The 26,890-nt window shown below is 58.1% G+C and overlaps 3 protein-coding genes across 7 annotated transcripts in view; 1 reads left to right on the top strand and 2 right to left on the bottom strand.

Annotated features, from left to right (window-relative positions):
* Positions 1-18: 18 nt before the first annotated feature.
* Positions 19-1,312, bottom strand: LOC142091204 (uncharacterized). The gene is made up of 5 exons (XM_075170139.1): positions 1,256-1,312; positions 939-1,164; positions 507-614; positions 350-422; positions 19-229 (listed from the first exon to the last, which is right to left on the bottom strand). Exons 1-5 carry the CDS (start codon positions 1,310-1,312, stop codon positions 46-48), a joined length of 648 nt encoding a protein of 215 aa, XP_075026240.1. The 3' UTR covers positions 19-45.
* Positions 1,313-2,389: 1,077 nt separating this feature from the next.
* On the top strand, positions 2,390-7,358 carry GALK1 (galactokinase 1). Of its 2 annotated transcripts, XM_075170004.1 has the most exons (8): positions 2,390-2,571; positions 3,234-3,423; positions 3,744-3,863; positions 4,388-4,523; positions 4,938-5,119; positions 5,346-5,496; positions 5,916-6,078; positions 7,178-7,358. In XM_075170004.1, exons 1-8 carry the CDS (start codon positions 2,404-2,406, stop codon positions 7,247-7,249), a joined length of 1,182 nt encoding a protein of 393 aa, XP_075026105.1. In that variant the 5' UTR covers positions 2,390-2,403; the 3' UTR covers positions 7,250-7,358. The 2 variants fall into 2 exon arrangements, with proteins under 2 accessions (XP_075026105.1, XP_075026106.1); XM_075170005.1 differs by lacking the exon at positions 3,744-3,863 and having other exon boundaries at positions 2,397-2,571.
* A 320-nt stretch (positions 7,359-7,678) lies between these two features.
* The window catches only part of ITGB4 (integrin subunit beta 4), a 39,363-nt gene continuing 20,151 nt past the window's right edge, over positions 7,679-26,890 (bottom strand). For 2 of the 4 annotated variants that reach the window (XM_075169995.1, XM_075169994.1), the window contains 27 exons: positions 26,762-26,865; positions 26,500-26,598; positions 25,721-25,847; positions 25,459-25,578; positions 24,853-24,959; positions 24,489-24,522; positions 23,875-24,063; positions 23,233-23,336; positions 22,727-22,785; positions 22,113-22,136; positions 21,800-21,948; positions 21,541-21,720; positions 20,806-20,954; positions 20,255-20,459; positions 19,129-19,289; positions 18,580-18,760; positions 18,225-18,362; positions 17,491-17,673; positions 17,168-17,299; positions 15,965-16,165; positions 14,881-15,054; positions 13,136-13,285; positions 12,229-12,417; positions 11,796-11,951; positions 11,174-11,338; positions 10,615-10,731; positions 7,679-10,006 (listed from right to left, as the gene is read on the bottom strand). In XM_075169995.1, coding sequence (XP_075026096.1) covers positions 9,864-10,006; positions 10,615-10,731; positions 11,174-11,338; positions 11,796-11,951; positions 12,229-12,417; positions 13,136-13,285; positions 14,881-15,054; positions 15,965-16,165; positions 17,168-17,299; positions 17,491-17,673; positions 18,225-18,362; positions 18,580-18,760; positions 19,129-19,289; positions 20,255-20,459; positions 20,806-20,954; positions 21,541-21,720; positions 21,800-21,948; positions 22,113-22,136; positions 22,727-22,785; positions 23,233-23,336; positions 23,875-24,063; positions 24,489-24,522; positions 24,853-24,959; positions 25,459-25,578; positions 25,721-25,847; positions 26,500-26,598; positions 26,762-26,865 — 3,740 coding nt within the window. In that variant the 3' untranslated portion in view covers positions 7,679-9,863. Of the gene's footprint in view, positions 10,007-10,614; positions 10,732-11,173; positions 11,339-11,795; positions 11,952-12,228; positions 12,418-13,135; positions 13,286-14,240; positions 14,415-14,880; positions 15,055-15,964; positions 16,166-17,167; positions 17,300-17,490; positions 17,674-18,224; positions 18,363-18,579; positions 18,761-19,128; positions 19,290-20,254; positions 20,460-20,805; positions 20,955-21,540; positions 21,721-21,799; positions 21,949-22,112; positions 22,137-22,726; positions 22,786-23,232; positions 23,337-23,874; positions 24,064-24,488; positions 24,523-24,852; positions 24,960-25,458; positions 25,579-25,720; positions 25,848-26,499; positions 26,599-26,761; positions 26,866-26,890 lie in introns of all 4 variants that reach the window. The other 2 variants (XM_075169997.1, XM_075169996.1) reach the window with 2 other exon arrangements.

Raw genomic sequence — 26,890 nt, forward strand, 5'->3', positions numbered from 1 at the left:
GAAACGCCACCATTACACAGCCGTTCCGCTGCCCATCGCCCGTGGTTAGAGGCTCCTTGCTGTGTGCTGCACCTCCAGAAGCCAGGGGGTCCGCGCCAGCTGCCGCACGGCCGCCGCCAGCACCTTCCCCTGCAGAGCCAGGCGCAGAAAGTACCGCCCGCGGCCCTGCGCCGTCCGCGCCTTCTCACAGCCGCCCGCTTTCTGGATGCTGATGGAGAGAGGGGTCGGCCTGTTTGGGGAGAGTGGAAGCAGCTTGGGGCCAAAACTTTGGTGGCATGTGGGAGCATCGTCCCTGCACTGGGTCTTTGGGATGAGCACGTCGCGACGGACGCGGCCCGGGGCCGCTCACCTGCCACCGTCCCCCGTGGGAAGCTGCTCCAGCCAGTGCCAGTAATCCCGTCTCCTGAAGCCCCAGGCTGGCTCTGCGGGAGGAAGGGAGCGCGAGGCCTCTCGCCGCGGGCACCGGGACGCTGCCACCCCCCGCCCGGGCGTGAAGGACCACTCACGTCGGAGCCCCTTGCGCAGGATGCTCTCCAGCAGCTGGCAGAGGGAGGCGAGGTGCGGCGAGGCGTCCGTGCAGGGCCCCGCGCCCTCCCGCAGCCGCAGCACCCCGCCTGCGGCGGCGGCAGCATCAGCACCCAGGGGTGCCCCGGCTGGGGGGCACGCACGGGAACAGCTCCGTGCGCAGCCGCGGGGCGGGTCGCTGGTGCTGCGGGAGGTGCCCGGCGCCCCGGCGGGACGCGACCCCCCGCGGCTGCCTGCAGCCGCGCCGGGCAGAAGTTCGGATGAAGCCCCCCGGAGCCAAGGGCAGCGCGGCCGCACCACCGGCCCAGGCAGCGCGGCTGGCCCCGCCACGGCGGCGGTGCGCAGCGAGGGGCCGGCCCCCGGCGAGGGCTGCCGGAGGAAGCGTGGGTACCGGTCCCGGCGGCCACGCTTACCTTTAAGGGCGCCCAGCAGCGGCTCCTTCCCGGCCATCGGCTCGTCCTCCCGCGCCGGCGGCCCCGCGGCGGCGGCGGGGCGGGAGCCGGGGGCCGGGAGCCGGGGGCCGGGAGCCGGCCCCGCCCCGGGAGCGGAGCGGCCCGGCCCCGCGGGGGCAGGAACCCTGCGGCTCACAGCGCCCACGCACCGCTGTCCGCGGGCACGGGCACGGACCGACGGACATCGCTGTGCGGGCACACACACATTTACATACGTATCTCTCCACATACATATACACTTACAGCACATCGGCATATGTGTACGCATACGTACGTACCTGTGCGTATATCAAAGCATAGACAGGCGTTGACGTAGATAGGTATAACACAGACATTGGCGCATATATACATATATATCTGTACATATATATAAAATATATATGTACATTGGCATATGGATTAGCATAAAACGCATCTACAGTAGAGACACCGGTGCATACATATACATATCTATCTGTCCGTATATTAGGACAACGCAGGCATCGGAATATGGGCATGGCTATAGGTATATGGACTAAAAAGTCCCAGGCGCTGGCACCGCCATAGGTACACACAGGTGTGTGTAGGTGTGACTTTCGCCCTCTCTATAGAAAAGCACACGCGCCAACAGCGTTTCCGAGGCGGGGCCGGGGGAGCGGGGCGGGGCGCGAGGGGAGCGGGGCGGGGCGCGAGGGGAGCGGGGCGGGGCGCGAGGGGAGCGGGGCGGGGCCGGGGGAGCGGGGCGGGGCCGGGGGAGCGGGGCGGGGCGCGAGGGGAGCGGGGCGGGGCGCGAGGGGAGCGGGGCGGGGCGCGAGGGGAGCGGGGCGGGGCGCGAGGGGAGCGGGGCGGGGCGCGAGGGGAGGGGGCGGGGCGCGAGGGGAGGGGGCGGGGCGCGAGGGGAGCGGGGCGGGGCGCGAGGGGAGCGGGGCGGGGCGCGAGGGGAGCGGGGCGGGGCCGGGGGAGCGGGGCGGGGCCGGGGGAGCGGGGCGGGGCGCGAGGGGAGCGGGGCGGGGCGCGAGGGGAGCGGGGCGGGGCGCAAGGGGAGGGGGCGGGGCGCGAGGGGAGCGGGGCGGGGCGCGAGGGGAGCGGGGCGGGGCCGGGGGAGCGGGGCGGGGCGCGAGGGGAGCGGGGCGGGGCGCGAGGGGAGCGGGGCGGGGCGCGAGGGGAGCGGGGCGGGGCCAGGGGAGCGGGGCGGGGCGCGAGGGGAGGGGGCGGGGCGCGAGGGGAGCGGGGCGGGGCGCAAGGGGAGCGGGGCGGGGCGCGAGGGGAGCGGGGCGGGGCGCGAGGGGAGGGGGCGGGGCGCGAGGGGAGCGGGGCGGGGCGCGAGGGGAGCGGGGCGGGGCGCGAGGGGAGCGGGGCGGGGCGCGAGGGGAGCGGGGCGGGGCGCGAGGGGAGCGGGGCGGGGCGCGAGGGGAGCGGGGCGGGGCGCGAGGGGAGCGGGGCGGCCATGGCGGAAGCGGTGGCGGAGCTCGGGCCGGTCCAGCTGTTGGCGGCCGCTCGCCGGGCGCACGGGGCGGCTTTCGGGGGGCCGGCGGTGCTGGCAGCGTGGGCCCCCGGCCGGGTCAACCTCATCGGCGAGCACACCGACTACAACGGCGGCTTCGTGCTGCCCATGGTAAGGGTCGTGCTCCGCCGCCCCGGCCCCGGGATCCCCCGTCTCCCCCGTTCGGGTCTTCCCTGCAGCCCCGGGGGTCTCCCCTGCCTGCCCCAGGATGGCCTCCCGGGACCCCCCGCCCAGGACCCTGTGGGATCCCCCACCGCGCCCGGGACCGCCGCCACTGCGGGGGGATGCGAGCTCCCTCCCCGGCCGCCTCTTCGAGGGGCTGAAGTCCCGTGAAACGACTTCCCGTTCCTGGAGGGCGGTGTTTGGGTGGCAGAGCTGGTTCGAAGCGGCTGGGGCTCCCTGCCCGCCCCGCTCAGTCCTCGGTCAAACCCGATTATTTTGAGGCTGAGGAGCGTGAGAGCCGGTCAGCAGAATTGCCCTGCAGGCGAGAAAATTTCCCGAAGCCTCTCAGGGCCTCGCCGTGGATTTCCACTCCCCCAGAGCCCGGCAGCTGGGGTGGTCAGTCACAACATTTTGGTGCTAAGACTGACCCTGTGTGGCATTAAATAGCCAGAAAGTTTAATGCTGTGATGAGCCGGAGCGTGCAGCGGGGGCTGGTGGCTCTGCGCGGGCAGAGTTAAGGGTAACGCGTTGGGTGCTGCCAGCTGTGGGTTGAAGCAGCTGCAGCTGTGCCCAGGGACGCCACAGGGTCTGAGCCCACCTCCCCACCCCAGGCCCTGCAGCTGGGGACGGTGCTGGTGGGATCCCCCACGCAGGACGGGACCATCTCCATCCTCACCACCTCGGCGGAGGCAGACGAGCCCCACAGGGTGCAGTTCCTGGCTCCCCGCCAAGGCAGCCCTCTGAGCCCAGGGCAGCCTCGCTGGGCCAACTACGTCAAGGGTGTCATCCAGCACTACCGAGGTAAGGCCCAGGCTGCCAGGTGGGTGGGAGCTCCCCCTCACGCGGGGCTGGTGCTTGGCACCCAGCTTGTGGTGTGCTCCAGGGGCTCCTGCAGTGCCGGTGCAATCCTGCAGCCGCTGCTGGGGCCAGGCTCCAGCAGAGACGCTTTCAGCTCCAAAGACCCCTGTGTTTGGGAGGGGGATGCCTGGGTCACACTCTGCCGTGGGTCACCCTGCATTTTAAACTGGAATATCGGACAGGGGCTCCTCTCTGTCAGTTCCCCATGGGCTGTGGGGCAGGACAGCCCCCAGCCCTGCAGGGGCTCCCTTCTGTTCCCACAGGTGGTCCCGTGCCAGGCTTCAGCGCCGTGATAGCCAGTGACATCCCCCTGGGCGGGGGCCTCTCCAGCTCGGCCGCTCTGGAGGTGGCTACTTACACCTTCCTCCAGCAGCTCTGCCCAGGTACGGCAGCAGCCGGTCCTGGCCCCTGGCGCCTCTGTTCCCGGGTGGGAGCTGGGATGAGAGGGGTGCCCACAGCAAGATCCCGCAGCCCTGGGGGAAACACCACTGTGGGGTGGGTCACAGCCCCCCGTTGCAGCCAGAGCTGGCACTGCTGTGGCTGCGGGGCTCCTCCGGCTCACCCAGCCTGACCTGTCCATGCCTCTAAAGCCCTTGGACCATCCCTGGGGCTGGCTGAGGGGATGAGAGGATGTTCCCTTGGGAGCGTCTTCTCCCCACCCTCGTGTCCCCTAAAATGGAGAGATCTGAGACACCAGTGTCAAATTATCGCATCCAGCTGGATCTGGGGACCCATGCTGGCACAGATGCTGTGCACTGGTGCAGGAGCAAGCGCTGGCAGCTGATGCTTTAGCAAAACCCCGTTCTGTGGGAAAGCAACCCTTTACCTTCGTGTTTGCTCCTGCTGCTCCAGGGCAAGGGGCAAAGGTCCCAGAGCTGCTAACCTGCATCTCTCTGCTCTGGCACAGATGATGGTGATTTGGCAGCCAAGGCACTGGCGTGCCAGAAAGCGGAGCACACATTTGCCGGCATGCCCTGCGGGATCATGGACCAGTTCATATCCGTGCTGGGCAAGGAAGGCCACGCGCTGCTCATTGACTGCAGGTCAGGGCCGAGCGCCGAGCTCGCTGCGCCGTGCCCACCTCCTCGGGCAGGTGGGGACGAGCTGGTCCCGTGGCCAAGAAATAAATGCAGGCGTGCAGGGAAGGGTTAACCCCTGAATCCACCCCAAAATCTCATTGCGGGGCTGGGGCTCCCTGTGTTTTAATTCCTATGTCTTGATTCCTCCTCCTGCATCCTTTCTGCTACTTGCCTGGGGTGTCTTTCCCACAAAGTCGTTAGGGTCTATTATGGGACTAGTAATTGGGAGGGAGTGAAATGCTCGAGCGAAATTCTAAAGCACTTGGTCTTTGCCTCTGCGGAGGCAGGAGCTGCCTGCCATGTGGCTTCACCCAGCTAGCCGAGGGCTGGAGCAGGCGGGGGGACGGGCACACGGCCCGTGCTGAGCTCTCGCTGCAGGTCGCTGGAGACCATCCTCGTCCCGCTGACCGATGCCAGCTTGGCCGTCCTCATCACCAACTCCAATGTGCGGCACACGCTGACGGGCAGCGAGTATCCCACGCGCCGGCGGCAGTGCGAGGAGGCGGTGGCGGCACTCGGCAAGACCAGCCTGCGAGATGCCACCATGGCCGAGCTGGAAGGTGGAGACAGTCCCTCCCTCGGCTCTGGCCGCTCCTCGGGGCAGCAGGAGCTCGGTGCCCCATGGCATGGGCTGAGACTGGGGGGCAGCACCTGGGACAGGGGGGTGGGTGCATGCCTGTAGAGAAGCTCTGGCACAGGATGGTTGCAGGATGCGGCCGTGCTCGCCTCCTGCATCATCCCACAGGCCCGAGTGGCTTTGCTGCAGAGGCATGCATGTGTCCGCAGCGGCCAGGAGCCGGCTGGGCGAGGAGGTGTACCGGCGGGCCAGGCACGTCATCGGCGAGATAGCACGGACGGCCCAGGCAGCACAAGCACTGCAGGACAGGGACTACAGGACGTTTGGGAGGCTGATGGTGGAGAGCCACAACTCCCTCAGGTGAGGATGTACCGGCAGGGCAGGCTGTGTCCGGGGCACTGGTGTCGAGTCCTCGTGGGGTTCCCCTGCCTGTGGGTGCAGCACTGGGGGCAGCCGGAACCATGTCCTGCCCGGTGCCTCCCACAGCTCAGCTGGCCAGGGAGTTTTAAGAAAAGCTTCTGCGCCAGGGAGGTGCTGTGACAAGGCAGCCGGTCACGTACGTTGCTCACAGCAGCGCCCAGTGGGTCCCCGATGCTTGCAGTCTTACTTACGTATACGTGCACTTACAGGCAGAGAGCTGGAGCGGGACCTGCGGTGTCCTGCATTGCTGCAGTTTGCTACGGCAATGGATGTACCAAGACGCATGTCTCAGCTGTTCGTGGTGCAGGGGCTATGGCCGGGGTGCAGGACAGGGCTGACCACGGGTCTCCTCTCTCCAGGGACGACTATGAAGTGAGCTGCCCGGAGCTGGACGAGCTGGTAGCGGCAGCCCTGGAGGTCGATGGGGTTTACGGCAGCAGGATGACCGGGGGAGGCTTCGGAGGCTGCACAGTGACGCTGCTGGAGGCTGGGGCTGCAGAGAGAGCCCAGCACCACATCCAGGTACGCAGCAGAAAAGTGCCAGGAGATTGACTTAAAGATCCCAAGGAAACACTCAGGGGCATGGTCTGGGGACGCCGTTGAAGCTGCGCCCCTGAGGCACTTGGCGTTGGTGTAGCCCATCCGGTGCTGCGTAGGGGTAGCCCCATGTCTGTTGATGCTACTAAGCTCTTGTAGGCAGTTCTGCACCGTGCTGGTCGCAGAGCACTGCCCAAGGACCTTACTGCATTGAGAAAGTGAGCAAGAAGGTGCTGGGTGAGCTTCAGGAAGGCTAAATCTATCTAGGGAAAAGTAATCCAAGCTGAGCTTAGGCAATGCTGAGCTTAATGCCAGCAGTTACAGCCCAGGAAAGATCTCAGTGCTGTCGTCGATGTTCTTTAAATCAGCAGCTGAGCGTGCTCTGGTAGCTGAAAATGCCAGCAAAATGGGGGTGTCAGGAAACGGGCTGTGAATGAGGCAGAGCCTCATGTTGCTGCTATATGAGATCATGGTGTGCCCTGTAAATAGTGGGGGGGATAAAGAAGGGGCAGAGGAAGGGGTCTGAAACGAGGAGAGACCGAAAGGGCTGTGCCTCTGCCGTCTGATGAGAAGCTGGGAGAGAGGGAACGTGACCAGGAGTTACAAAACAGCGAAGGGGGTAGATAGGGTGAGTGCAGAACTGACCCTCAGATCCTCCAAAATAAGAACCAGCGACCACTGGATGAGTTAGGAGAAAAGCAGAGCCGAGGAAGCACTGCGCAGAGCTGGCGGTGAGTTTTCTGCTGTCGCAGAAAGCCGTGGAGGTCGGCAGCATCAGCAGGGTCAAAAAGGGGTTGGAAAAAGTCACGGAGAACAGTCCATAAGGGGCTGCTGAAGGGTCAGCTTGGGGATATGTTGATAGCCTCCCCGCCCCGTGCTGTGGGTGGGCCAAGGGACCCCAGGCAGGGGTCAGGACAGCACACTGTCCCCAAAAAGCATCCCACGTGGCCGCTGTTGGAGCGGTGGCTGGGCCCGCGGCGCAGATGGGCTGACGGGAAGGGCTCTGGCATCCCCCAGCCGGCCTTTTGCTGCGGCGTGGTACAGCCCCAGAGTGCCAGCGCTTACTGCTCCTCTTGTCTCCTAGGAGAAATACAGCGGCGGAGCCACCTTCTACCTCACCAAGCCCTCCGGAGGGGCAAAGGTGCTGCCCCTGTAGAGGAGCGACCTCCTCGCCTGGGCTGGGATCGCCTCCCTCCGAGAGGCAGCTGCTTTCCGCGCTTTGCAGGGGAATCCATTTGTCTGTCTGCATCATTTGCCTAATAAATACAAAACATTTGCACAGTCGTTCTGCGCCCGCCTGAGCCGAGCTCTGACACCAAAGTCACTGGGGACCTTTCCTCAGAGGAGACTGGTTTAACTCCAGTTCGCACTGGTGTAACAAGCCATTACGGGGGACGCAGGGTCCAGCGGTGCCTCTGGAGCTGCAGTCGCAGGAGGGGATGGCAGTGGAGGAGCAGCAGGCACTGGCGCTTGGCAGAAGCCCCTGCCTGGGTATCTGCTTCTGGCATGTGTCCTTCATCTGCTGCTGCAGATGGAGGGGATGGGGGGGGTGATTTTTTCTTTAAAGAGAAGTGAAGAGGCAGACTGCAGAGAAAACATTTATTGAGTGCAATAGGAAGCCATCTGATCAAAGACCCGCTGTCAGAGCAGGCTGCTAGATCCGCCTTGGAAAGGTTGAAACACCACCAGCCCTAACGACCAGATGAAAATTGAAAAGTGACGCTGTTCTAGTGCGAGGCGTCGGTTAGGTGCGCAGCCGCCTTGCGCGTGGGATGGCGGGACGCCCTGGAGAGCAGCAGCTGACGGGCTGCGTGCTTCTCTTGGATAACAGGGTAGCCTTCGGTTAAAATGCTTGGAAGTGGGGCTCCCGTTTTAGGCAGTTTTCAGCGGTTTACCCTGGACCAGAAAGCACAGGGAAAGGGGTCACGGGGTCCTTGTGCGGGAGGAGACATGCCAGCTGGAGAGGAAACCCCAACCAGAAAGGGAGGCAGGCAGGCTAACGCCACTGGTACTTGCTCAGGAAAAATAAGTGCTTCTCAGAGGCACTGTAAAACCACAGAGCTGATGAAGTATCTCTTGACCCAAGTTCCAAACTGACCTAGCTTCAGCTGTAGCCCTGGAGACTCCCGTGGACTTTGCTCACCCACGTGTATCTTTGGCTCAAACAGGTACGACCCATCCCACTCAAATGAACAGTGCGGAGAGGAGAGGGAGCTCTCAGTGGTGTCCGTGCTGGAAAGTCTCCTTCTGAGTCCAAAAAAAAAAACCGCAAAAAAAAAAAAAGCCAAAAAAAAAAAGCCAAGGTCCAGCGTCAGATCAAATCAGGCAGGCGATGCTGCCAGGGACACCAGGCAGCTGCTGCTTCGGGCAGGCTCCTCGCCTGCTCCCGTGCAGCTGAAGCATGCCAGGGAAACGCGCTGTTCAGCAAGACATGGAGCCCAGTTGTTCTCGTTGGCAGAGGGCAGTGAGACACCAGGCATCGTGCCCAGAGCTGGGAAACGAGGCCCAGCGAGGTCTCGGCTCAGCCCTGCACCCAGCACCGTGCGAGACAGCTAAAGCCGAGGGCTGAAGGAGGCTCAGAGACTTGGTCAGGATGATGAGAGCCTTCTGCCCAAAAATCTCACGCTCTCCACATCAGCCACGTCAGAAATCCCAGGCACCGTTCCCACCTCCAGGCACCGCTGCCTGGGCCATCCCTCGCCTCCAGGCCGCTCCCAGCCCTCCCGCGCGCGAGCGCTGCGCTGGAGAGCGCTCGGCTGGAGGATGCTGTGCAGCGAGCGGGTCTGGCCGCTTGCAGCCTCCTGCTGGAGTCTCCGGGCTGGAGGATATAGGGCCCAAGGCAGAGCCCACAGCTCATCAACAGGCTTTCCACAGGGTTTAGTGGCCTTTAGACCAAGCCCTTAACTAATTTCTTCCAGTTATTCATGTTTCTCAGCAGCCACAGTCCCAGTGTAGCCTCCACATTCAGCATAGATCTCATCCACCTCCATTTTTTTTATAAAATAATAAAATACATTTATATATATTTTTATATATATACTACGAAAACTGTACAATATTGTATGCAAAAAAAAAAAGCATCAGAGGCCATTATGAGTAATGCTATACAAATGAAAGGCTATACTTAGCTATTGTGGTACCAAACGTTAGCAGCGAAGGACAGGCACAAATAGGTGCAGTAAGAAAGCGTAGGTTACCCCAAACCCCTACCTTGCAGCTCTCATATAAAAAAAACAAACAGAACAAAATAACCATCTCCAGTGGAAAGGCAAGTTCCCAGAGAGCCTGGAGCAAAGATGGAAACAGTGACCCTCTATAAATCAGGATGTTGCCAGCTGGGATCTTCTCAAAACTGAGGACCTGAGAATAAATCATCCTGTTCCATTTCTCTGGGAAGGCTGGAGCCATTGAGACACCCAAATTTCGGCAGGTGTATTTGGATGGATGGGCATTGACGAATGGTATTGGAGTGAGCCGTGATTGTTCATGGAAGACATACCTGTGGACTCTGCAGAACTGAGCCTCTGCAGAGCACGACAGGGTGAACAAGCCTCGAAGGACAAGCACACGCCTGATGACCCAACCGTGCCAGTGCTTTGAGTGCGCTGGGCTCCAAAGGAGAGGTCCAGAGCTTGAAGTGCCTTGGAGGATCTCTGCCCACAGCAGGAGCTGCCCAGGCACCGCGGCAGCGTCTGAATGAAGCACCCTTGGATCCACAAAGCCCTGCCATCTGAACACAAATGTCCCGCTGGCGGGCAGCCTGCCCTGGCTCAGGCCTCGTAGAACTGCCTCTCCATCTGTTTGGTGAGGGTCCCACTGGACATCACGGTCCGGCTCACAAACTCTTTGGTGACCTGTTTGGTGAGAGTGCTGCTGGCGCTCTCCACTCGCTGGGTCGTCGTGAGCATGCCGTCTGCAACGAGAAGCTCAGTGGTCAGGATACCATGCTAAGTATGGGGTCACAGGGAATAGGATCTGCTCTACCTGATGATTCCTGGCAGAGGTTTCTCCTTAAATACCACTTTCACTGATGGAAAACATCTCCAGATCAACTGATTCAGTACTTTGCTATGTCGGTCAATAAGGTGGATCTCCTAACAGCTCCCAAACTGTCCGTGTTGCAGCATGAACCCATGAGTCCCTGAACTCAAGTGGGACAACATGGGACAACTACACTAATGTAATTAAAGATCGTCATCACACTTCTCTCATTTTTCCTGCTCTGAAGAGATCTAACCTTGCAGGAAGAGCTACGATTTGGTCCCTAGTGATAGTCTTGGGGGACTTTGAAAACTCAGGATTCCCTCTGTGACTGGGCAGCACATGGGGAAACGACTGCAACTGCCTCTGGGGCAGAGCAGAGACACGGTGTCGGAAAGGGCCTGGTCCTCTTCATCAATCCCGCCTGATGGACCTCTCTCCCTGCCTTTGACACTTGAGGTAAAAGCACCCTCAGACCTTTGGACAAGCAGAGTTATCCTTTGCTTTCCGAGGGTTTCAAAGCAGACAGCGAGCCCCTACCTGTGAAGTGGGGATCCAGAGAGGAATGGCTGATGCTGGTTTTGGTGGTGTATTCGGTGGGGAAGTTGTACACTTCTTCTCTCATGTACTGCTGTCCTCCAAACTGGGAGAAAGTGCCTGGGGAGAAGGAAAAGGGACGAGTCAGCCAGGAGACGACAAGGAGCTTCCAACCCCTCAACCCTGCACAGTGAGCACCAACAGTCAGCTCAGGAGGTTTCTCTTGCTGACATCAAAGCCAGGAACTGGGAGGACTGGGAAGGTCTTATGCCGGTGCAGTCTAAGAAGCTGCCTCCGGGTGTGTGTACAAACAGGCATAAGACAGAAGTTTCATAATAAATTAAACACTGGCAGGTTCTCATGATCCTCCCTCATTCAGTGCATCAGGACTGGGACAGTGCTTACAAGGCACAGCATTGTCTTCATGGAAGACAATGTCTCCATGTCTTTCTTTCATGGAAAACAGAGTCACCACCAGAGCTGGAACGGGACTCCAGGAGTTGTGTTCCCTGCTCTGAGAGGTTTCTTATCTTTGCACCTCCACAAAGACATGGTACTGTACCTCCATCCTGAGATTCGATGGTGATGATGCCTTCTCTCTCTGGCCCAAAGCCTTGGGTGGTCTTGGCTTGCACTTTGAACTTGTATGGGACATTCTCACTCAGGTGGGGCACAGTCAGGGTAGTTTCTGGATTGTCTCCTTCGACATAGATATTCCTGGGCTCCCCTAATCCACATGGACATATCAGTGGTGAAGACAGACAGGAGTGACAGCCCCTCCAAACACACTCCCCTCCAACTCTGGCTGCTGTCTTGGCTTTCCCTAAGCTTTGTGCCACCCACAGACTGTGTGATCGCACCCAGTTCTGCTAAGGGTTAAGACAACCCTACTTTAGTACAGTGGTGATCCTCAACAAACAACATCCACTGGGTTTGGGCTATAATAAGCTACAGGTCCTTCCTCTTCCCACCACATTTGTTACACCAGACCATGCAGTGACACAAAGCGTCAGGTCCAGCAGCTCCCAGGCCAGGAATCAGCCCTATGTCCCCACTTTGTCTGCACCAATGTAAGCAGACAACTTTGTTGCCGGTCCCAGCAAAAATGCAGCAAGTTGTTACCTTTGCTGGAGGTATTTTGTGTTCTGCACAGGGAACTGGGCTTCCACAGCCTGATACTGTACCTCCTCCATGCAGCATCTCACAGGTGACCATGTAGCCCAAGATGGACCCATTGGGCTTGCGGGGTCTCTCCCAGCTGAGCTGCAGGGAGTCAGGGCTGAGGGCAGTGAAAACCAGCGGTCCAGGAGCACTGGGTGTGCTCAGTGTGAAGGGTGAACCTGCAGGAGCACGAGCGAGAGGTCAGCATCACAGAAGGCGGCGAGGAAGAGCCTGGGAGGGGTCTGCACAAAGCATTTATGAAACAAGCTGGAAGGTCTCAGCTATCTAGACAGCTAGTGGAAGGTGAGTGTGTGGGGAAGAAGGTCCTACTTCTAAATGAAAGGAAGGAAAGGAGAGCTCAGGATGTGGTAAGGGGAGAGAAAACAGCAAGGCCAGCACTGTAGACAGCAGCAGAGACATCAGTACCACCCTTCTCCTGTCCCCCATCCACCTCACCTGGTACAGGGCTGAGCGGGCTCTGCGGATCCACCTGGGACTCTATGGTGATGACTCCTTCCCTCTCAGGGCCCCAGCCTTCCTCACTCTGCGCCTTCACCTTGAATACGTAGGAGTGGTTGGGCAGCAGGTCCTCTACCACCACCGAGTTCTGGCTGGGGTTGGGGATGGTGAGTCGGTGCACCTCTCCTGGGATGCACAAGGAAGGGGGATGTCAGCACCATCTTGCAGGCACAAAGAGCCATGGCTTTTGCCTAAACTCTATCTCAAACAAAGAGCCATGGCTTTTGCCTAAACTCTATCTCAAACAAACTGCCTGGAAACATCAGCCAGGGGCCCCTCCCCAGCCACCTCCATCACACCTTGCCACCAACAACTGCTCGTGCAGGACGAGATGTTGTTCCAAAAAAGGCTTGGGACAAACAACAGCTTCTTGAAAACTCAGGGATTTTCAGCCAAAGAGAATTACATTTTCACTAACACTGCCCCAAGTCTCACGTCAAAATAATAGATTTTCATTGCAATCCTTCCTCCAAGTCCAATGTGACGAAAAAACCTTCAACTAAGACATTGGGGCTATTGGAGAATGAATCCAAGCTTTTTTGGAGGAGGAATGACCCCACAGCAACCCCAGGAATTGTCCCCCCAGCAGAAATGGGGAACAAGAGCTGTGGGGTAGCTGAGACATTTCCTCAAGGTTACACTAAGAGCAGCGTTGGGACCAGTCCCTGAATCACAGAATGGTTGAGGTCTGAGAGGACCTCTGGAGGTCATCTGGTCCAACCGCCCCTGCTCAAGCAGGGTCATCCAGAGCTAGTTGCCCAGGAGAAGACTCAGAGCAGACTCTCCACCACCAGAAACTCCCACCACTAACTGCCTGGTGGGCACCGGCCGCCTGTTCACTGACCTCCGTTGAGGAGCTGGTACTGCACGCTGTAGCCCTGCACCTCCTTCTCGCAGTGTGGCTCCTGCCAGCTCACCTTCAGGGAGGTGGGTCCCAGGGCAGAGAACACCAGGCGTGTGGGGGTGTCTGGGACGCCCAGTGGCAGCCTGGAGTCTGAGGCAAAAAGGGAATGTCAGGGCGGAGATTTGGGGGCTGGGGGCTAAGGGGGCTGGGGGAGAGGAGGGAGTGGCACACGCAAGTGTAGGATGGTCCTGATAGTCCAGGGAGAACGTGGCAAGATGTCATCTCTGCAAGCTGGCCCATCACAAGGGGGGACTGGCTGGCTCTGCACACCTACAGTGACGTCCCATAGCCTTGGAGTGCCAACCTTGGGTGGGACAAGGCCAGGTAAGCTTCAGGCCCCTGTGGTAGAGAGACCAGAGCAGGGGCCCGGGTGCTGTGTGTGGCCCATCTAGCTCACCCCAAAGCACCCTGTCCAGTCTCCCAAACGCTTCATGGACATCTTCAGATGAGGCTCTGTTAAGATTAACCCTAGTCTACCGCTAAAGCAGCCCAACACCTCCAGAAACTATTCAACTGGATGGGGACAGATGGGACCAGGACTGGGTGCTCCTGGCTCCCCCCCAACTCAGCCCACTGGGACACAAGGCTCATGGCGAGCACAGCAGCCTCCCAGGCAGGTGACACTCAGGGAATGAAGCCCCTCATTGACATTGGCTTTGGCCAAGGAGCTTGCAGAGGGACATCTCGTATGGAGCACATGTTCTCCCCAAGAGTCCTCCAAAGGCCTGTGGGGTAAGACTGAGAACAACAAGCTTATTAGGAATGAAGAGGATGGGGACAATGAGCTGATCAGCTCATTAGAGCATGGTGGTAGTAGTGGTGAGTGTTAATCAGCCCAGGTGGGTTGAAACAGCTGAAGTCACCTGCAAATGGAAAGGTGGTGTGATGGAGGCACAGGCCAGGTCAGGAGGAAGATCAGTGCGGCACGCAGCAAGCCATGGAGAGAGGGTTGGGGCAAGCGGTGGATGGCAACAGCTCATGGACGGCCAGTGGCTTGGGTTTTATGGGATGCATGGCTGGGAGGAGACACTGGACAAAGCTGTACCTATGAACTTGCAAATCCCCGCGGACCCATCAGTCATGATTATAGAGTCCCGAAAGCCAGTGCTGGGGTAGTAACCCTTCACCTTTGCCCTGCTCCTGAAACCCATATCCCGGGGCCGTGGGATTGTCCTCCCAGCATCTTCACGGATGGGAGGGAGGAGTCTCCCTGGGTAATCTACAGAAGTGGTGCAAGAGAAAGAGAGAGAAAAACACCATTGGAGACTTCAGAGCGGGTTCAGCCCAGGTGCTGGCTCCTGCAGAGATGACTTTTTAAGGCTCAGATTTGAAGAACCTTTTAAAAACCTTCTGTCAGCTGATGTACACGCCTGGAGCTGAAAGGCAACCATGCTGCTAGATAGAGTAAGAAGAGACACGCGCTCTTCCCGGAGTGTTTTGCAGTGTGAGGATAAGGATGTAGCTCCCTTTCCTGAGGGAAGGGAGGGATGGGAACCCTTTCCAAACCGGTCTGGGAGCCGGGTAGACTTAAGCAAAGCACCTACACGTCAGTGGTGAGGACATGACCTTCCAGATCTCTGGTTCATAGGCCCCTTTAGCTGTGAACACAGTCCTCACTCCAACAGGATTTGAAGGGCGTGGGTCCAAACACAGTCACGGGGGAGGAAGGGAAGGACAGTACTCACCGTGTCCCATCAGCATCGTGGAGTAGTCTCTCGTCAGTGAGGAGCTCCCCATCACTCTGTGCTCCTGCTGCATGTGTGAGCTCAGCTGGTGGTAGCTGGTGTTCGTTGTCCTCGTCAGTGTGCCGCTGCCACTGCCAGGGAAGGAGAAGTCTACCCGGCCATTCAGCAAGTGCTCTGTGAAAGAAGGCACACCATGAAGAACGTGGCTGTGGACAGGGCTGCTGCTCCAGTTTCCATGGGGAGGAAGCAGGAGGCATCAAGGTGCACCCTGCTTTGGCTGTATCCTGGCTTCAGCCACTCTGGAAGGTCATTCTGGAGAGCTACACCTAGAACAAGTCACAACCACCCAACACGATGACGGGGAAACAAACAGGTAAATGAAGACTTTGCTCTACACCCAGCACCAAAGACTCCCACGGTGCCCAAGGTAACTCCGGACCTCGGCCTCGCTGGGGCACTGCCTTGTGGTTCTCGCCATGTTCTCTTACATCTCTCCTTTGACGCAAGCACAGGTTTATAATTTCAGATTAAAAAAGAAGGTGGAAGAAAAACAGCCCTTTATGGAGGCGGTTTCTCCAAATCTCATTCTGGATCCCGTCTCAGCTGGATCTGAAAAGCAAACTCTGCTCCATTGTTCTGGTCCTTGGCAAACCCCCATCCCTTCCCAGCAGGCCAGGAGAGATCAGCTACCCATGACAGAGTAGCTTTTAACAATCCAGCAGATCTGCCCAGAAGCTCAGGGCACTTAATTAAGGTGAGGAGCTGCCCTTGGAGGTGGCACTTAGCAGGTATCATCTGAGTTTGCTCCTGCCTTGAAGATCCAGCCTTTTGTAGAAGCAACTTGCTAGCAGGCTCCCAAGTCCATGCCGAGACGGGGGTTACCTTGACACTCTTGTGAGCAGACACACCAGGACAAAGGTTTTGAAGCAGACTACAGTACGTGAACAGTGCATCACGCCAACATGAGGATGGGCACACGAGGGGAGGAAGGGGACACGTACTGGGGCAGACCCCAGCTGCCGGCCCCTCAGCTCAGAGCAGGACGAGACAGGACACTCAGTGCTGTAACGAAGCCGTCCTTCACCTGCTTGGGGCCGGGGGGTCCCGCTCCTCGTCAGGCTGCCAGTAGCCCCGTCGCTGTCCTCCTCGCGGAGGAGACCCTCGGTGTCCGAGGAGAGGCGGCTGCTGCCAGAGAGGCGGGGAATGGTTTCAGGTGGGAGCCTCCAGGTGATGCGGCGAAGATCCAAGTCTTCTCCCAGCAACTGCACATATTTCCACCTGGAGCCTTTTGGGACAACGCAAGCACTGGTGTTGGCATGATGTGCAGGGGACAGAGTGGGCTACCCACCACCTTCGTGCTGCTTGCTGGGGAGGGGAAGGGGCAGGCGCCAGTGGGAACGACACCCGTTCACAGCCCGTCTCGCCAAGTGTTGGCTGATGAGTTCAGGCGGTGCAACCATCATGTGACTGGTAGATGGAGGGAACGTGACATGCATGGGGTCCTCAACCCCAGGGCTGTTTTCTAGCCATCACAACAAAAGGCAAGACTGAAGTCCCAGCACACGTCTGTCCCTGTCAAGAAGAGTCTGCGACAATTGTCCTCTGCTCAGGAGAGGTTTCCTCACTCCTTGATGTGCGCTCGGGATGGTCGGACTCTTGGTGTTCCCATTACCTTGCTCTCTGAAAGGACCAGGGACTTGCTTCCTCGATCCCAGGCCCTGGAGAACCCCCCCAGGGAAGACCCTCCAGATCCTACTGACAAGCCTCATCATTTCACTTATGGCCCATCTTCCCCTCGTTGTCCCAGTACAAGACAAGGGAGCCAGCCTTATTCAGAGAGTGAAGTGATGGAGGAAGAGAGGCCAGTGCCTTCCCAGCACTTGGTGAGTTCCCTCCTGTTGGCTTGGCCAAGGGACAAGGGACTCAGAGGTCTGTGCCGTGCCAGTGCTTGTTTGGTGACAGTAACTCTCGTGGTCCAGCCAAATGGGAACAGGAAGGGAAGATGAGCAGGGAGGGCCATGAAAAGCTCCTCTCCCACCCCACACTGAGATTTCTCTTTGCCTCATGGCTAAGACAAGGAGGCACTGGCCTTATTTACACTGTGACTAGTCAAGCGTTCCCATGGATGCAGCCTCTGTGCCTTGGAAAGGCTGATCTCCACCATCTCTGTGACTTGGATCTCCCCATCTCCGTGAGGAGGAAAGGAGCAGTGAAGCTCATTGCTGAAAGCTGTTGTTAAGGAAAATGAATGTTAAAAATGACCTTTGCAAAACTCAGAGCAACATACCTGAATCATCAGAGACACTGGGACGCTTGCTGCCAGCTGGAGAGCGAAGCACATCTGCGCTGTACATCAGGTAGCTGTCGTAGTCCTCACCTCCCTCTGCATCAATGATGGGGACATCAGGGATGATGGGGACTGGAGGAGAGGTGGAAAGTGCCATTAGACAAGCAGCTCAAAACCACACAGGCCTCCCACGCTCAGGCTGGCCAAGGTGGCTGGTGCAGTGGAGGGGGTAGGGTGCAGTGAAGCAGCTGGGGTGATGGGGAGCACTCCCCAGCACTGCTCCTGCCCCCCCTGCTCCCCACCCAGGCAGGGCAGCAACTCACTGGACATCGGGCGCTTGGGCTGCGTAGCAAGGTTGATGGTGGCTTCTCTTTCAGGTCCCCAGCCAGCACCATTTCTGGCCTTCACCATGTAGCGATAGGGCTGGGACTCCCGCAGGTTTTCTATCAGCACCATGCGCTTCTTTGGGTCTTCAACCAGCACCTTCTTCGTTGGGCCAATGGGTACTGCAAACACGGGTATGCCTATCACCCACAAGCTCACGAGACAGAGGCCCCCACAGCACCCCACCCTTGGCCAACAGGCTCGCTGAGGTTTGGTGTCAGGACAGAGCCTGGCTCTGGGACAAGGTGCAGCAGCTATTTGGGCTGCTCACGGCAGGCATGACATCGTCTTGCGGACATTCCCAAACTGAATGCTGAAGTCAACCTACAGCAGAGGTCTCCTGTTGCTGGTGTGTCACCAAATAGCACCTTCCTGGCACCCTAGCCCTAGGTCTAGACCATGAACTAAGCTTTTAAGAAGAAAACCAACAAAAAACACTATGGAAGTGAATGGGAACTGAGAGCGCTCCGGGCTTTGCAGGATTAAATCCTGAGTGGTGATTTTTCTGTAATCCTTCCATCAAGAAGTGACCCCTGCAGATCCCAGTTTTCACAAGAAACATGCTTGGAGCTGTTCTGGTTCTGCTGCTGCTTGGGACCGGCCCAGCCTGCGGAAAGTGTACTCCAGCCTCTCAGCCTGGCTGGACTGCCCGGGTCAGAATATGAGCTCTTACCATTGTCCTCATTGACGAGTCCATAACTGACTTCGTAAGCCGTGATCTCTCCATTGGTTTCTGCAGGCTCAGCCCAGCTCAGCTGCGTCACGGTGGAAGACACAACGTTGAAAGCCAAGCGGCCAGGCTCACTGGGGACTGGAAAGGCAAGAGCAAAGGGTCCAGGTTACCACAATAGGTCCAGGTTACGCAGATGCCCAGAGCTCCCCAGATCACAGCTGGGTCGCAGTGGGAGCCGCTCAGTGCTTGTCCCCAAGACCATCAGAAGCTCAGGGCTGGAGCCCTGATCCCACGCCAGGTCCACAGGCACCAACTTGCTCCCACATGGTGGGAAGCAAAGTGCAGAGTCGCTCACCATCCTCAAGCGTGCGGCAGTGGATGATGTCGGAGTAAGCCCCTTCACCCATGCCGTTGTAGGCACAGACTTGCATCTCGTAGTCGCAGAAGGGGTAGAGGTTACTCAGCTCTGCTGATGGTGCTTTAACATCGATGAGATGGGCTTCTGACTCGGGGTCCCCTTGGATCCAGTATTTCACCTGGCAAAGCAAGAGCAAGCCATGATTCCTTCGGTTCCTCACCGTAATGGGTGAGAAATTCCCCATCTCTTATTAGCTCTGCTCTGGGAAAGCCAGGGTGTTGTGCCATTCCTCTGAAACGGGAGGCCAGAACAGTCTGGGCATTTCATGGTAAGTGATGGAAAGGGGGATAAGCCCGCCAGGATTCTTCCCAGCAAATCCCACAACCAGCCAGCAATGGTCGCTCAAGGATGGAGGGGGCCAGAAGGGGTGAGCTTGCTCCCTCCTTTGGGTGTCTTCTCCCCATCCCTTCGGCACAAATGGCTGTGTGCCTGAAACACCCGCAGGATGGGACCCACACCCTCCCCCGGGATCCACTCACCCCTTACCTTGTACCCCAGAGGTTTTCCTGGTGGAGGAAACCAGCTGAAGCGGATTTCCCTGGAGCTAAGAGCATGGGCATTGGGATTAAGCGGTGCACTCAGGCGGCCTTTGGGGGACTGGGAGACCTGGCTCAGGCCAGTCATCGAGGGGACACCATCCACCACCTCTGCAGACATGAGGAAGAAAGGTCCTATCAGTGCTAGTCCCCCACATGGAAGGAAAAGAAGGAAGTGTGCCTCTCTCCAGCACTGCCCTGCCATCCTGAGTGAGCCTCTGAAAGGATTTCTGAGGCATAGATCCCCATCGTAGGGAAGGGAAACTGAGGCACTTGGTGATGACATTGCCCGAAGCCACACAGCAAGCAGCCATGAGAGTCAGGCTCAGAACTCCCAAGTCCTGCGCCTCCTGCTGCTTCTCACAGGCTGCCCAGGTAGGAAGAAATGAAGAGACTACCTTCTTGCTTCTGAAAATCTTTAGCTGTGTCTGAACGTATTTAATAATGCTTCAACATCTTGATCAGTTGCCTTGTGCAGCCATGAGAAAGACAGAGATGGGCAGAGCCTTCTCAAGTCAGCCAGTTGCTTCTCCTGGAAACCCACCAAGTCCAACCAAGAGCTCTCTGGAGCCTCTCCAGCCCCAGTGCCTGCCCCTGAAGTGGTTCTGGTTGGTCCAGTGACAACGGACTTTCCTGTACCCGCAGTATTCCATGATCAGTACCCTAAAATACCTTTATGCTATCAACCCACTTGATGACAACCCTTACAGCTCTGCTTGTCCAGCCACAGGAACCACCAAGCACAGCTCACAGCAAGTCTCATCTCTCCCCTATTTTTATAGCTTTTTATTCAAATCCCCAAGGAAAAGGAATGAAGAATCCACTCTATTTCCTCTTGCAAGGTAGGTTATCCATCTTCTTCCCACCCACTGTCTATACCCACTGATGCCTCTAGAGGGAGGCCCAAATCTACCAGTCGGAGCTGGAGGATCCTCCTCATTGCTGCTTTTTGGGTGAGGAGCAGGGCTGGAGCTCTGTACACCACCTTGGGGTGGGCTGGTCCAGTGTGGGGGTCCCACCCCCCCACAGCGGGGGACCCCGCTGCCATTCCCTACAGCTTGGCTGCCAGCCCCTACCTGGGTCGGCGATGGTCACCGTGGTCTGGGGGTATCGGCCAATCTTGGCGCCGTACTTGGGATGGAGGAGGTCAATGGCAAATTGCTTGAGCTGGCAGTTGTGTAGGAGGGTATCTATTTCGGTCAGCTCCAGCAAGGGGACCTGCACCTCCTTTCGGGTCTCCCCGGGCTGGAAGACCAGGTCACCCTCTGTGAAGATGTAGTCCTGGAGGAGAAGGAAGAGGAGCATGATTATAGCCCGCAGTATCCATGAGAAGGCTCCCAGAGAGCTTCCCCCCGTCTTCCAGTGAATCCCCACTTGCCTCCCAGTGCCCACAGCTCAGGAGGCAGCCAGTACCCTCTGCCTCAGGTACAGGCAGCCTTTCAGGTCCCTGAGGCACAGGGAGCAAGGGGTGGAGGGGAACGTCTGCCTTGTGCTAACCTCAAGCCTTGGGTCTCCCCTCTCCCAGCCACATCCCCTTTGAGCCTGCTCTTCTGCAGCCCCGGGGTCAGTCCCTTCCCAGCCCTCTCTGCCCACTCCTGCCAGCCAAGGCCAGGAGCATCATTCTTACCCTGCCATTCTTGGCGGTGAGATCCCGGGTTCTGTAGGTGACTTGGGATTTCCCATTGTCTATGATCTCCCGGAGGACAGGGATCTTGGCCAGCTTATCAAAGCGGCTGTGGGAATAGGCTGGCTGCAAGAAGGTGATGAGGCTGCTGGCTGGAAGGGGCAGGAGAGAAGGAATGTGTAGAGCAAATACATGAAGAATCACATTACAAACACGCAGGTGTCCTCCCTGAACAATGTTCCTATCACCCATGGATGTGAACTGTGTATGAAATATTACTGCGTGGGCTGGAGACTTTACCACTCCTGACTCATGCTCCCTGCTCAAAACAACCAGACGGGAAGCAGAGGCAAACTGCTGGGGACATTCATCTGCCCCAAGCACAGCATAACAGCAAAGACGTTTTACATTACTCCAGCAACTTATGAACTGGAGCAGCAGAGGCATATGGTCAACCCTGGATCTGCCATGGAATTGGTAGCATCTAAACTTGTAATGGTCAAATGTTTGGGTGTCTGTCACCAGCGATGACGACCCTCCTCTGGATGCTTTAAAAGATGCTCTAGTTTAGACCTAGGTGACTTAAGATAGGAGTCACCAAGCAAGTCTCTGGTCTGTGATCTGGGGGAGCTCAGATACGCAGACCGTGCCTTCCTTAGAAACCACATGACTCCACCTGGACACAGGACACTCAAACACAAAAGCCCTTCATCTCATGCCACGGTCGCAGCCCTTCACCTTGTTCTTTGATGATGGTGATGTTGACAAGCCTGCGTCCAATCTCTGCAATGCCAGTGGGGACATCAATGGCCTCCACCTGCAGCTGCTTCTCATCGTCATCATCCTCCCTGATGAAGAGTGGGACACGGACATCCACCAGCTCCACGGCTTCTTGGAACTCTACCATCCCGTGAGCATCTGGGGGAAGGGGCAATGGTGAGAAGTGGGAAATGGCCCCCTGCACAGCCAGGAGGCAGCACTGGGCTCTGCTCCCTACCTTGGTCTGAGGTCACAGTGTAATAACCCGGTGAAACCTTCAGGTCATTGAAAGCCTCGTGGGAAACATGCTTCTCCATCACTTTGATGATCTCTGGCTTGGCTGAGCGAGGGGCGGTGAGCACTGTGTCCACAATGGTGTGGTCCTGCCTGCGACCAGTGGGAACAGAAAGCCAGGTAAGAGCTGGGGCCAGGGTTGCTCATCTCACATAGCAGCGGGAGGGGCTAGTGAGCGTGTGGGGCATTCAGTCATCCCAGACGTGTGTACACAAAGAGGGAGAAGCAGCACAAGACAGGCTGCAAGTTCCTCTTACCTTTTCCCAGAATTGGGCTGCAACCTGGGGAAAAAAAAAAAACAAATCGGAGTGACTAACACATCTGGAGAGACAAAGTTCTGCGTGAATCACAGCCCTGTGCAGGTCTGAGCTGCGGCAGCTGCCCTGCGGGTGCCAACCCATCCTGCAGAGCCCGTGGCCCCATCACATGTTCCCTCCTGCCTGGCTGCTCCCTCCAGCCCTGGTTTCCCAATGCAATGAGGAGCATGCCCACAGGGGAGATCACGTCTGCTCAGAGCCGTGGGGAGGGGATAACACTCCCTGCTCAGCTCCAGCATCCCCAGACTCCTCTGTCCTGCACCAGGCACTAATAACTTTGCACAGGGCTGACACTTTTGAAGTCAGTGAGAATTCTCTCATTGAGCACCATGCGACCAGGATTTGTCCCTGTCTGTAGCAGCCTCAGGTCCAAAGCAGAGCCCACCCAGCTGTGCAGGTGATCTCAGCTGCATCTGGCTTTGGACCCGGATGGCTCACAGACCACGCTCACTCCCGGCATCCCAGATTTCACACCCCAGCCCTCTGGTCCACTCCCTCATCAGCAGGAACCTGGGGGAACCCTGCCCCCGGAGGTCTCTCTCCCAGTGACTCACCTGAACTTGGTCTGCTGGAGCTTGTGGCAGCCAAGGATGTGCTTGAAAATGTCGTTCAGCTGCAAGGAGCAAGAGGGACTTTCACAACATATCCCTTGCTGAACAGAGATGTGTTCAGCGAGCAGATGCTGCTGCCAGCAAACACGAGAGCCCTCTGGCCACCCCCGGGTCCTCCTCCCTCGCCCTGCCACATCAGGCAAAGACCACCACATGGCTTCTCCCCAGGACATGGCAAGAGGCTGCAAACTGAAGCCAAACAGGAGCTTCAGACCACGTGCCCTGAAGCACATCTCAAATCTCATCAACGTGATGCTTTGATAATTCTCACAATTGTGATCTCAAAATTTGTGCTTTCTTTCAGAAAGAGGAAAAGCTGCTTCTTCCTTTCAAAAGCTGTCTGGGTTCAGAGGGAAGGGGCACTCCCCCTTCCCCACCATTGCAGACACCCCCTCAGCGTGGCTGTCCCCCAGTCCCACCCCGAGCCCCCCTCGTGCCCAGGCTCGTACGTTCTCCTCCACTTCCTTGCGCAGCTGCTCGCACTCCCGGGTGTCCGGCTTCACCAGGTTCTGTGTGAAAAGCCGGGTCAGCCTCAGAGACAGCCCATAGGGAACTGAAAAGAGAAAATCCCAAGTCAAACTCCTTCCTTCTTGGTCAGAGAAACAACCTAGCCAAAAGCTGGAAGCACGGGGACACACGTGACACTCGGTGTCCAGATCCTGCATCGCTAGCACCCAAACCCCATAGCAACAGCAGAGAAAACCCTCTGAGAACCAGAGGGCTGACTGGGAAGCTCTCTGCCAGATCCAGCAAAGGAAACAGTGTCCAGTGGTGGCTCTGGACTGATGAGGCAGCGAAATCAAGGCTGAGTCACTAAGCTAATGAGACTAAGACACATGCAGGGTACATCCACCACACGACCAGGCTGTCAGAAGGTCTCCAAGGCTACCACCTGTCCTGCTATAGACTGGACACAGGAATGTGCTGCTCAGCTTCCCCCAGGATAGAAGCAGATAAAGGAACAACCCCCCTGGCAACTGGGCTTGGAGGTAAGGCTATGGCTGCCGGAGCTGGGGGCCACCACCAAGGGCTCGTGTCCTTTACGGCACCCACAGCATCTCCTCTATGCCCATCTCAGATGTGGCACTCACTGAGATCTTTGGGGTTGGTGGCAGCGAGGGAGGTGAAGCCCTGCTTATGAACATTGTTGTTGATCTTCCAGCGGACTGTGTCCCGACCCTTGAGGGACCCGCTGCGGACCATGGGGGTGTCCAGATGGTCGGAAGACATGAGGCTGTGGCGAAGCATGTAGTGGTCCTCCTTGAAGCCAACAGTACGACCTGCAAAGCCAGGGGCAGGGTCAGGGTCTGGGCACACTGGGACAACGCCAGCAATCAACTTCCCAACACTGGAGACTTTGTTCTGGGGAATCTTTAGGGCTTCCACCACACTAAGGGTGTCAGGATGTCAGGAGTGGAGTGGGCAAGGGGTGTTGATGAGTGGGGAGAGCACATCACACCAGCTAGGCATTACAAGGGACACAGGAGAGAGCCAGCAGCAGGATTCCCAGTAGGGCACACCAGGGTGTGGGGCAGGGAGGAGCAGTGGAGCAGCAGCTCAAGGGCTCCTCGGCTCAGGCTCTCTGCTAGGAGCTTTTCCCCAGCCCAGAAAGGATGAGGAGGGATGCTTACCCCAGCATGCCCCCCCAACCAGGAAGGCAGTGAGCCCTACAGATCCCTCTCCCCCCAATTCAAAGGGCTGGTACCTCGTGCGCAGCAGGGAAGCAGGGCCAGGCAAGCCTAGAAAACAAATGGCCAAAGACACGATCACTTTGCAGCCAGGGGCAAAAATACCACACGTCTCCAGTTGGGAGAATTCACATCAGCGGGGATGGGTCAGCAGTGGATGGATGGGGCTCTGGAAGTTGATTTTAGCCAGACATCCTCCATTCAGTGGGGGAAATCCCACAGCAACTCATGTCAGTGACAGCAGAGGTGCTGGATACCACTGGGACCCAGGCCCTGCCAATCTGGCCATGCTGGAGGCTGGGTGGATTCTGGAAATTTGTCACATTTTTGGCCTTTATCTGGTCCTCTCCCCAGGCTGGGGCAGCCGGCCGAGGCACTTACCTTGCAGCAGGCGCAGAACTTCCAGCAGAGCAGCAGCAGCAGCCCCAGGAGTAGGATGAGGAAGATGAGCAGTGGGATCAGCCAGAGGAAGCTCCCCGGCGGGCACTCTGCAAGCGACAGCAACGTCACTCCCAGGCACCAACCCTCTGCGTGGGGTGTGCAGGGAGGGAGTGGGGAGGCAGGGACAAAGGGGAAAGGCTGGACCACAGCTCTCTGAGGGATGGAGCAGCCCAGCTGAGCTTGTGAACTTCTCTCTTGGTGCTCACAACAAAAAGTGCTGTTCAGGGAGAGCTATCCCACCTCTCTGCTCACATCCAGACATCCCAAGGGGCTATTCAGCACCTCGCATCAATCCCTGCCCGTGCTGGCAGTGAAAAGGCACTGATCTCTAAAGATGCTGGTCTCTGAGGATGCTACGCTTCACTCCTTGCAGTTCATGTAACAGCCAGTGTCACCAACCCGTCACGCAGGAAGGTGGGCAGGGAGGTGCTGACCCTGCCCAGGGGCACAGCAAAGGGACAAAGCGGGGATCAGAGGAGCTGTGGAGCAGGTCACTACTGATCCAGACCCTAGGCTGACATCCCCTGCTGCTGGGTCCCCGCTCACCTTTTTTCTTCTGCACGTGGACGGTGGTGTTGGGGAGGATGGTGGGGTCTCCCTCCAGGGTGTAGTGGTACGTGCAATCATCCTCCTCGTCCTGGAACGAGCAGTACTCGCTGGCCTCCTCTGCAGCGAGAGGGGACATGGTTGCAAAATCATCAGGACCAGGAAAAGCTTGGGGAGCAGCCCCACATGCACACACACACAGGTCAGGGCGCACGGGAGACACACTGCACGTGTCTGCACCCATCTCTGCTTCTCCCAGTACCTTTCTTCAGCTCTTCCACCATCTGGATCTGGAGGTGGCACGTGCTGCAGTTCCCTTTCACGCTGCCCGTTCCCCAGGCCTGGCAGCGAACGCAGTCCCGGATGCTCTCGCACACAGCCTGGAAGCCCTGGGCAGAGAGGCAAGGTGGGACAGTCAGGAGACAGCCCACAGGGAGCGAGGGAGGACATTGCCTCCGAACGACAGAGCTGGAGAGGCAACGCGGTGTCCTCACCCCGGCACCAGGGCGAGGTTGAAAAGAGGAATAACAGAGAGCAAGCAGCTAATGAAGCCAGCTCCAAAATCTCTTATACCAACAGCCTGCATTTGGGCAGCAATTAGATCTTCTCCAAGGGTTTTAGGTGGCCTCCCAAAATATGAACAAGCCAGCTTTCTCCACTCCCACTGTGGGATTAGCCCATGTTTGTCAATGGGGAAACAGGCATGAGACCATGAAAGGTTTTTTTTCCAGTCTTGAGACAAATCAGAACAAGGCAGGAGCCAAGCCTCAAACCTCTGCCCTTCACCAGTGTGCAGATAAAGACAGATGGACATTCAATAGCTGCTGCTGGTGAACTGGAGGGCAAAGAAAGCCCGCGGCTGCAAAGCAGCTCCCATATCAGACCCTTCCTGGCCACCAAAGGCAGGACAGGCAAGACTAACCCCTGCTCAGGATTTTGCTCCCGACCAAGATGTGCCTTCATCTCTCCTTTGCTTTCTTTCCCCGGAGGCTCTACATGGGAAGAAGTGATAAACCCAGAGGAACCCAGGCTGAGCCTCACCAGGGAGTAGCTGATTTCGCAGGTGGAGCTGGTGTATAGTGAAGCCTTGTCACAGATGCATCTGCCGCATTCGCACCTCCCGTGGTTATTGCAAATGCCCTGAGAGGGAAGAGGTGACAGTCGACGTCCAAGAGCAATTGTAGACATGCAGCGGCACTGGGAGTCAGCAAGCTCCCAGCAGCCTGGAGCCTCAGGCATCGGGGCAATTTGCTAGAGCCCTGCCCGGTCCGGTTGTCCCTCTTGCAGGCAGGGCAGGACCTACCCCTCGGCTGTCGATGCAGGTGTCGTTGCTTGTGGGACATTCACAGCCCGGACCCTCCCAGCCGCTCTCACACACGCACGCGCCCTTGGAGCAGCGACCGCGATCTGCGACGCAAGAGGAGGCATTACC

This window comes from Calonectris borealis, chromosome 20 (genome assembly GCF_964195595.1).
Source record: "Calonectris borealis chromosome 20, bCalBor7.hap1.2, whole genome shotgun sequence".
Lineage (NCBI taxonomy): Eukaryota > Metazoa > Chordata > Aves > Procellariiformes > Procellariidae > Calonectris > Calonectris borealis.